The sequence below is a fragment of the Etheostoma cragini genome, chromosome 4 (assembly GCF_013103735.1).
Source record: "Etheostoma cragini isolate CJK2018 chromosome 4, CSU_Ecrag_1.0, whole genome shotgun sequence".
Taxonomy (NCBI): Eukaryota; Metazoa; Chordata; class Actinopteri; order Perciformes; family Percidae; genus Etheostoma; species Etheostoma cragini.
In genome coordinates, this window is record NC_048410.1 from 23,621,240 (window position 1) to 23,631,642 (window position 10,403).

Consider the following 10,403-nt stretch of genomic DNA (forward strand, 5'->3'; position numbering starts at 1 on the left):
AAAGATCGTAGGTGCAGTTGAGGGGTCAGAGGGGCGGAGGTGACAGCCTAAAGGTGGGGAAAGGTGACCGACTGAAGTTTGAGTTTATAAGTTGGTGTGGGGGAGGGGTGTGACTGTGGTCTTTTCAAACCTACAGTAAAAGCTGTTCAGCTCGTCAGCCAGTCGTTGAGGACCAGCAGTGTTGGGGGACGGTGTCCTGTGGTTTGTGAGGTTCTGCAGGCCCCTCCACACCGACTGAGGATCGTTGTTTGTAAAGCTGTTTTCCAGCTTATAACCATAGCTTCTCTTAGCTGCTTTGATCTCTTTGGTCAGTGTGTTCCTGGCCTGGTTACACAGGACTCTGTCCCCACTTCTGAAGGCCTCCTCTTTTGACTGACTGAGCTGCCTGAGTCTTGCTGTGAACCAGGGTTTTTTGTTGTATGTGCAGAAGGTTTTAGTCTGCACACACATGTCCTCACAAAAGCTGATGTAAGATGTCACAGTGTCGGTTAGTTCATCCAGATCAGTGGCTGCAGCCTCAAAAACACTCCAGTCAGTCCAGTCAAAGTAGGCCTGTGAATCCAGCTTTAACTTGTTGGTCCATCTTTTCACCCTCTTAACAACAGATTTAACAGATTTTAGTTTTTCCCTGTATGTCGGGACAAGATGAACCAGACAGTGATCAGAGAGTCCCAAGGCTGCACGTGGGACAGAGCGATAGGCGTTCTTTAATGTAGTATAGCAGTGGTCCAGTTTATTAGTGTCCCTGGTGGGACACTTAATATGCTGTCTATGCTTTGGAAGTTTGTGGCTGAGGTTTGCTCTGTTGAAGTCCCCAATAACAATTGAGCAGGGAGTCAGGATGTTTTTTCTCCACGTTACTTATCTGGTCGGCCAGGTGCAGTAACGCCTCACTGACACAGGCCTGAGGTGGGATGTAGACAGCGACCAGAATGAATGAGGAAAACTCCCGGTGGTTTGCAATTTATGAATACATTTATAAACTGCAAATTTAATTTACAGAAAATGCCCGCAATTTTGAAGATTTTATATATTTAACATATAGGACAAAATAAAATAAAAAGTCAATGTGCATATTCACCCCCCAAAAGTCAATACTTTGTAAAGCCACCTTTTGTGGCAATCACATCTCCAAGTTGCTTTGGATAAGTCTCTATGAGTTGGCCACATCTGACCACAGCTTTTCTATTAGAGTGAGGTATGGGCTTTGAATAGGCCATTCCAATACATTTACACGTTTCCCCTTGAACCACTCAAGTGTGGATTTAGTAGTGTGTTTGGGGTCCTTGTCCTGCTCGGAGGTGGACCTCCTTCCTAGCCTCAAATCAAGCATAGAGTGGTACAGATTTTGCTCAATACAATATCCCTGTATATGGGGATGGTGTTCTTTCGGTGATGTGATGTGTTGGGTTTGCGCCAGCAATAGTTTTCTTTGATGGCCGAAAATTTCAATTTTAGTCCCATGAGACCAGACCAGCTTACTCCGTACATTTGGGAGTCTGCCACACGCTTTTTTCGCAAACTCAAAATGTGCCCTTTTGTTTTTTGCTGAAAGTAATGGCTTTCTTTTGGCCCCTCTGTCATAAAGCCCAACTCTATAGAGTGTAAGGCTTATTGTTGTCCTAGGTACAGATCCTCCAGTCTCTGCTGCTCCCCCAGGGTTACCTTAGGTTTCTGTGCCTTTCTGATTAATGCCCACAAAGCCCGCTTTGTAAGGTTTGGTGGGCGGCCGTCTCTTGGCAGGTTTTCTGTTGTGCCATGTTATTTCCATTTGATTATGCTAGATGGTGCTCCTGGGGATCATCAAAGATTTGGATATTTTTTATAACCTAACCCTGAGTTCTCAACAACATTGTCCCTTGCTTAGGTGTTGCAGCCTCTGGGGCCTTTAAAAAAAGGTGTTTTTGTGACATTTTTCTGACATGCTATGCACCATTTCTTTCAACATGCTATACTACAACACACAACAAGACCTTAAGTTTTTTGACATACTATACCAAGATTTTCTTCTGACATACTCTACTGTTTTTTTATGATTTTTTACAACCTCCTATACATTGACTTTTTCATGATTCTGCCACATTTTACACTATGCCTTTGACTTTTTCCAACATGACGATTTTGTCATACTGTACTATGATGTTTCTGGGACTTTTTTTTAACATCCAATACTATGCTTTTCATGACTTTTTGACATACTACACTATAGTATTACTTTTTTTCAACATAATGTACAATAGTTTTTTCAAATTCGTCTTACTATACTATGATTTTTTTTCTTGAATGGACAAATAATCTATCTCTTTGCCACAGAGAAGATGATATATCAGGCTTGGGCTTTGAATTAAGAACACACACTGCACCTCTGGTTGCTGCTATCAGTTTACGAGCTAACATACGCTAACTGATTTGGTCTGTCTGCTGGGCAGGTTGAGTACAGAGACATGTATTAGGTAAAGAGACAGCTATCAGTGCACCATTAGTCCAAACCACCAGAAACACATTCACATCACACCGAATCATTTGATCCATTGCTGATTTAGAAAAAAAAAGATAATCTGGGTTAAGTAAACAGATATATTTTATTTCTTAAGTGGATACAGATGAGCTAAGAAAAAACTGAACCAGGTTAAAACAGCTCCAGTTTTAATGGTTCTATTGGTCCAATTCCAGAATCTTCGGAGGTTCTTCGGGTTCTGCTGGCTCAAACCCCTGATTGGCATCCTGTAGGAAAGAGAGAAAATGGTCAAACCAGAAACCAACCGCACCAAGATGTGATGGGATACTTTTGGTCGGAAAGTGAACGTTAATGGCTGTTCCCAGATCCATCCCCTAAGACTGTTTAAGGATCATAAATTCAAGAGGAATTCAGGAGAACAGAAAGTCGTCTGTTCGTTGTGATTCTCTTTCCCTCAGGCGTTTACAGGTTCATAGAGAGGTTATGGCCTTTGTAATGTAAACATTTTTTTTTTTGGCTTACCTCGCTATCATTGGGACAAAAGATAAAATATTTTCCGCAGTAATAACTTCCCAGAGTTGCAAAATCCTGTGTCATAATGTCAACCGTGAAGAATCATTATGACACACTATTATTGCTAGCCCGATGGAAGTCACACTAAAAGATAAAAGATTAACAGGATTGATTTTTTATTTTTTATTTTGGGGGGGGGCTTTTCCTTTTGTTATGAAGTGACAAGGGATAGACTTGAAAGAGGGAGAGAGATGGAGGATGACAAGCAGCAAAGGGCCGCAGGTCAGACTCAAACCCTGGGCCGCTGCAGGACTCAACCAACATGGGGTAAACGCTCCTACTGGGGGAGCTAGAGGTCACCCCAACAGGATTGATTTTAAAATAATCCATATTATATTAGACATCTGTTTGCTAGTGTATATTTAGTTTATGTAAACCACTTTGTAATAATTAGCAGCGTACTTCAGTACCTACAGACCTGGAGTATATGAATTTGTTTACATTCATCTGACAGAAGTTAACTCTAAACCTGTTAAACTGCAGTTAATTGTTTAATGCGTCATGTTCCTCTGAACAGAAACTGTCTACAGTCACAGCGGTGCTGGGAGTTTAGCTCTGTTAGCTCTATTAGCACAATCAGTCATTCTGCTGATGCTGAAGTACGCCTCCAAAACGCAAATATTCCTCTGGTGCTGCAAAAAGTAAAAGAAAGTAAAACGAAGACAGGCAAGAGAAGTGTATCTATTTGTCACGATGCCCTTCATTGCAAATGAAATTTTAGCAATTCACAGGTAAATAAAATCTGTTTAGAAGCACTCAAAGGCATCCGTACTGTATACACATAACAGACTGGATTCTCAGTGGTTCATTTAATGAAACAGTGAGCAGCTCAGACTCTCCTGCTGGTCAGTCTCTGATTGGTCGACTCACCCCAAACGGCTCGCTGAAGGCTCTGGAGCCGCTGTACAGAGGGTTGGGGATGGAGACCAGCATGGGCTTCGTTCTGCCGCCCGCCGCACCGTCCTCATCCTCATTCTGTCATAAAGGAAACAAATAACTTAGCAGAATACATCTGATTGATATTTGTAATGTAGGATCTGTGAATGAAACATCATGCATATATCTGCAAGTAATCAGTATCCATTAACACTGCTTTGGTCGCAAATTGGTTTTAAGAGATTTTAATGTACAAGTGATAGAAGTCCATGTTCGTTTTTTCTTTTGGTTTAAAAATATTTGAAATAAAACTACATTTCATATATATTTAGGACTATTTATTCTTCGTTTTGTAAGCAGGGTTCAAAATGAACATTTCTCGTGCAGCAGCCAATTGGTTAGTAATGATTAGATTACCATTGTTTTCTGGCGTGTGAGTGAAGCAGGAATCAGAGAAACCTGATTTCCGCTACCGGTTTTCTACTGGAAAACAGAGATTCTTTTGGTCATGTACAGTACATGTAACCAGCTTCTTAGTCTGCCCTACACCACATCTTATAATCTTTCTCTATAATACTATTTGAATTTCATTTGTTATCATAAATATTTAATTCTCAAATTCACCCTAATATGAATATTTACTGCACTAGGTGTATGCACTGCCAATGTCACTATCAGAGGTGGTTGTTGCCATACTTTCTATCCATTAGACAGATTTCTTACATTAACCTCGAAGGCCACGGCGCATTGCATTTGTTTACATTCAGTTTCAACGGCTAGGATTTTTTGAGCACTTCTTTTTTTAGGGGCGGCTGTGGCTCAGTGGTAGAGTGGTTGCCTGCCAATCGGAAGGTTTGTGGTTCGATCCCCGCCCCTGCAGTCATTGTCGAAGTGTCCTTGGGCAAGGCACTGAACCCCGAGTTGCCCCCGGTGCTGCGCATTGGAGTGTGAATGTGTGTGAATGTTTATCTGATGAGCAGGTGGCACCTTGTACGGCAGCCCCGGCCACAGTGTATGAATGTGTGTGAGTGATAAATGTTTCCTGTAGATGTAAAAGCGCTTTGAGCAGTTGTTAAGACTGGAAAAGCGCTATATAAATACAGCACATTTACATTTACACTTCTCCTTTGCAGAGATAATCCATCCACCTCATAGGTGTGGAATATCAATATGATAATTAGACAGCATGGTTATTGCACAGGAGTGCCTTAGGCTGGCCACCAAAAAAGGCCAGTCTGAAATGTGCAGTTTTATCACACAGCACAATGCCCCAGATGTCGCAGGTTCTGAGGGAGCGTGCATGGTGACTGCAGCAACGTCCACCTGTCCACCAGAGCTGTTGCCCATAGATTGAATGTTCTATTTTCTACTATAAACTGTCTCCAAAGGTGTTTCACAGAATTTAGCAGTACAGCCAACTGGCCTCACAACAGCAGACCACATGTAACCACACCAACCCAGGACCTCCACATCCAGCATCTTCACCTCCAAGATCGTCTGAGACCAGCCACTCAGGGAAGCTCATCTTCATGCTCGTCGTCTACATCGGGGTCTCGACCTGACTGAGTTTATTGTTGTAGCCGAATTGAGTGGGCAAATGCTCACATTCAATTCAATGGCATCTGGCACCTTGGAGAAGTGTTTTCTTCACGGATGAATCACGGTTTTCACCGTGCGTGGCGTTGTGTGGGCGAGCGGTTTGCTGATGCCAACATTGGGGATCAAGTGGCCCATGGTGGTGGTGGGGTTGTGGTGTGGGCAGTAGATGTTATGGACAACGAACACAAGTACATTGAATTCATGGCATTTTGAATGCATAGAGATACCGTGACGAGGTCCTGAGGCCCATTGTTGTGCCATTCATCCACGACCATCAGCTCATGATGCAGCATGAAAATGCACAGCCCCATTTTGCTTCCTCTTCAAACAGATTAACTGTCTAGCCAGAGTGTGAGGAATGTTGTGACCACATCGGCCAATACAACGGCACAAACTGGGTCGGGGTCTACTTGGGTTTTAAACATTTCACTGAAAGAATGAAAAATAGCCATCCAGAATGAATTAAGACTTGGGCACAACCAAAGCATATGCATCAGGTCTGCTGGCTGGCCTCTGGCTGGCTATGTGGTTCATGGGTTGGGTAGATCCTTGCCAGCCTGGCATTAGTGAAGTGGACTTATCCACTTCGACTGTAATGCCAGTTTTAGTGGATGTGAAAGAAAAGTGTATCAGGTCTAAAATGGAGTCTGTTAAAACTACTCCAAGATCAGAGTCCCAGGCTGCTTTCCAAAGCTCCTGACTTGCAAATAATGGAAAAATGGTTCTTAGACAATTTATAAAGTTCAGATAACTGGGAAAACATGTAACTTCTATAAAAAATGTACCTTCTATGTATAAATTATGAATTGCTCTAATCCCTTTGTTGAAACATAACAAGAATTCAGGGTCCATGCAGGAGGGGGGAAATGGGATTAGACTTCATAGGGGATGGGATAAAGGTTCCTTGCAGCCCAAAGTGATTCCTAAATTGAGCCCATATGCGTAGTGAGTGGTTTACTATGATGTTTGAACTCAAGTTTTTACGAAAAAGGGGCAGAGTTGCACAGACCACTGAACCCGTATTGGGTCGGCTTGCACCCAGTCAGCTTTTTCAGCGATTGGTTTGTCGCCACACCAGTGGAGTCTATCTGAATGTGGCATGACCAGCAGTAAAAAAGGAAGTTAGACGAAGGCCTCCTGAGTGTTTTGACCTTTGAAGCTGAGTTTTGCCAATTCAACTAGGTTTGTTCCCCAATATGAAAGGTATGATAATTCCATCATGTGTTTAAAAAAGATGTTTTAATGAGGATTGGGATGTTGTAAAAAAAAAGATATAGAAACGTTGGCAATACAACCATTTTAATCAAATTGACACGCCCCACCAAGGACAATGGTAAAGAAGTCCAGTGATTCATATCCTGTTTACACAGACGCAGTAGCACAGTGAAATCTTTTGAGAAGGTCGACTAGAAAATGCTGGAGGGAAGGGCTATTGCTTCATGGTTCAGAGGAAAAAGCTTGCTCTTTTGCAAATTTGGCTTATATCCGTAAATGCTGCCATGTTGGCTTAAAATATTAAAAATGCAGGGGAATGATTGAGCTGGATCAGAGACACATAACAAAACATTGATAGAGACCTTACATTATTGTCAAGAATAACAAATTCCTCTAAAATCCCCACAGAGGCGGGGAGGGGGGGGGCAATGAACTCATCTTTAAAGCCAAATATTCGGAGGGTGCAAAATTAATACTTCCACTCAACTCAGTCAAGGGCTTTCTTCACATCAAGTAAAACAACTACTTCAGGGCACTTCAACCGGGCCGAATGGACAACGTTGTATAATTTCCTTAGATTTGAGTTAAAGTGTCCGCCCTGAATAAAGCCTGTTTGGGCAGGCAAGATACTATTTGGAATAACACTCTCCGGGTGTTGGCTAGTACCTTAGAACACTTTAAAGTCTTAATTTAGCAAAGTAACGGGCTGGTATGATGCACATAGCATTGGGTCTTTATCTTTTTTTGCCAGCAAAGAGACTGAAGCTTGTCTTAGGATCACAGGGACGGTGCCTGTGGTGAGTGCTTCTTTAAACATTGCTTGAAGGGTGGGTGCCAGATAAGATTTAGAAATTGATTGCAAAAGCATCGGGGCTTGGTTATTTGTTATTCTGCACGGATTTAATAGCAATTAATAACAATTTTGGGAACTGTGATATCTGCGGACAGCACAGAGTTTTGTTTCTCAAGGACAGTGGGGATTTTGAGACCTTAAAAAAAGGATGTGTGGGGTCGAGGTCTTCTTTACACTCTGATGTGTAAAGGTTTGAGTAAAATTGCAAAAAATACCTTATTTATGTCATTGTGGTGTGTCAATATTTCCCCTGAGTATGATTGAATTGTGATAATTGAGCGGTTGGCAGCAGTTGTGCCTGCAGAGCCAGTAGCTTTCCAGTTGCTTTATCTCTGAACTCATAGACATTATGCCTGGATTTCAAGATAAGACACGTTGCATAGTCTGTGGACAAGAGATTGAATTCGGTTTGTAGCCTCAACCGCTCCTTGTAAAGATCTGGGGTCGGTGATTGAGCGTGTTTCAAATCAATATACAGTATAAGATCTGTGGATAGATACCATCTAATTTTGAATGTTGTTTTTTTTTGTGTTGTTAAATTATTGACAATGCGCTCTTCCATGCCGGCACTGAAGTATTGCCGTCATTCTGAGCTGGGTTATCGTCAGCTAGCAGCTCAGAAGAGGGGTTGCCATCTTGAGCGTCTTCGCAATGGTCCTTGTTCCTATACTCAAGTTTTTTACCTCTGTTTCCAACTATGTTGAACTGAACATGTGTTACATGATTCTGTTTAGAAAGGGATTGGTGACAGAACTCTCCCGGTTTACTGCCTACACCATTGTTTACCTAACCGGTGACAATTTTTAATTATTTAAAAATAAAAATGCTATTAAAAAAACGCGTCATGTAAATAATGACACATTCATCCTATTTAGTACAGTTTTAAACTGCTGTGTGTGTGTGTGTGTGTGTGTGTGTCTCACCCTGAAGTAGTGGAAGCGGAAGGCGTCGTTCTTGTTTTTAAAGACATAGTAGCCAAGTGCAGCCAACACACACGCCAGCAACACCGACACCAAGATGGCCGACACTGTGCCACTTGAGTGGGCGTGGCCTCGGGAGGCATGATGGGAGATCTGGAGTTGACAGATTATGACAAACACATGCAATAATTACTATATATATGGGCATCACATTAAACCTTTAATCCTCAACATTGGACCTCAACATTGGATGACGTCTCTCACACACACGCACACGCACACGCACACGCGCACACACACACACACTTAGTATCCAGCTCTTACAATGGCAAAAGCGACACAATTTGCTGTGCTGTCGCCATGGAGACAGACATTACTGTTCCAGGTTTTTATGACTTTCTTAATGATGTTCTACACTATGACATTTTTATGGCATACTATATGACCTTTTTCTGTTGCCATGGATACATGACTCAGTTTTATTTCCAGAGCCAGGAGAAGAATGAAAAGTCAACCAATTAAAATGAATAATTAATGTTAAGGAGCCAATGAGAAGCCAAACAGGACTGAACCTGCTGATAATTGACTCTGTTTGTCATCACAGGAAGAAGAACCTGTTAGCAGGATATGGAGAAAAAAAAGATGGCCACCATCACTTCACATATCCACATAAGTCAATGACGTCGGAGCGTACTTCCTAAGAAATTTTTGATGTAAAACTAGTTGCCATGGAACCAGTAGCATTCCAAAAGCTGAAGTTCTGCAAATAGCTGCGAAGTGGAGCTATTTTCTTTTTGACACTGGCCGGCGCGCTGCAGCGATCTTTGCTGCGTCTCCTCTACTTCTTTTGCGTGCCGCGAGCGAATGTGTTGAGGCCCTGGTCAAGTCAGGTGGGTAACCACATACAGAAAAGCCACAGTGCATCCGGGTACTTTACAAAATGAAAAAACACACAGGTTTATGGGGACACAGGGATTTTGTCTGTCTTTACTTGTAGCTGTTTCTACAGCGAGATGTGAACAGGCACAAGGGAGAGATCCTGGCGCATGCACGCAGTGAGAGAGAGGGGGAGACAGAGAGAGAGAGAGAGAGAGAGAGAGAGAGAGAGAGAAAAAGAGACAAAGAGAGACATTCTGTAGAGAGGAGAGGAGAAGGATCGCTTTGTGACAGGTGCCGCTGGATTATTTGGGCCGGATGTCCATTTCCTTCCTCTGTCTTTGTGCTGTAGTTCTACCCTCCGGTGGATTTCTGAAGACTATGGTTAGCTTCTCCTCAGATCTCTGCCGGGTAAATCCAGACAGCTAGCTAGACTATCTGTCCTATCAAAGTTTTCTGCTGCAAAAACAAACATTGAACGTACACATGTTCCACCAAAACAAGTTCCTAGTGCTGCCCAAGACAAGTGATTTGTGTAAAGAAATGGCAATACATTTTTATATGACATTGTTTTCTGATACACTGTAGCTTACTTTGACATTTTTTATTTCATTTTATAACGTAGGCCTATGTAGTGATAACGACCCTGTTTTGATTTCTAAATTCAACTGGACAGCTAGCCGCCATGGGGGTGAGTGCCACAGATCCAGTCCACATTCCAGATCCAGAACTGACCATTCATTTCTCACAGTGGGAGACACAGGGTTCGAATAAATCTTTTGCTAAAGATTTCTCCAGATCTGGCTTCTCACCTTATAATGGTAAAAGTGGCCAGAAAAAGCAGCATCTTTTGTTACATTAGTAGTAGTAACAACTCAAATAGATGTGTCAACTGAACGTCTAGCATTTTAAAGAACCAAAAAACAAACAAACAAGAGTGCAAATACTTTCCCCTAGAATTTCTTCCAGCAGCGTTACTTAAGTGAGCGAGTTTTATTTTGTGCAGCCGCAAGATATTTAGTGTGTCCATATA

General features: G+C 42.2%; 1 protein-coding gene across 1 annotated transcript in view; it reads right to left on the reverse strand.

Moving 5' to 3' along the window:
* Positions 1-2,566: 2,566 nt before the first annotated feature.
* stab1 (stabilin 1) overlaps positions 2,567-10,403 on the reverse strand; it is a 102,261-nt gene continuing 94,424 nt past the window's right edge. The window contains exons 68-70 of the mRNA XM_034868989.1: positions 8,498-8,647; positions 3,902-4,006; positions 2,567-2,724 (exon numbers count right to left, since the gene is read on the reverse strand). Of these exons, the coding sequence (XP_034724880.1) occupies positions 2,656-2,724; positions 3,902-4,006; positions 8,498-8,647 (324 nt within the window). The 3' untranslated portion in view covers positions 2,567-2,655. The remainder of the gene's footprint in view (positions 2,725-3,901; positions 4,007-8,497; positions 8,648-10,403) is intronic.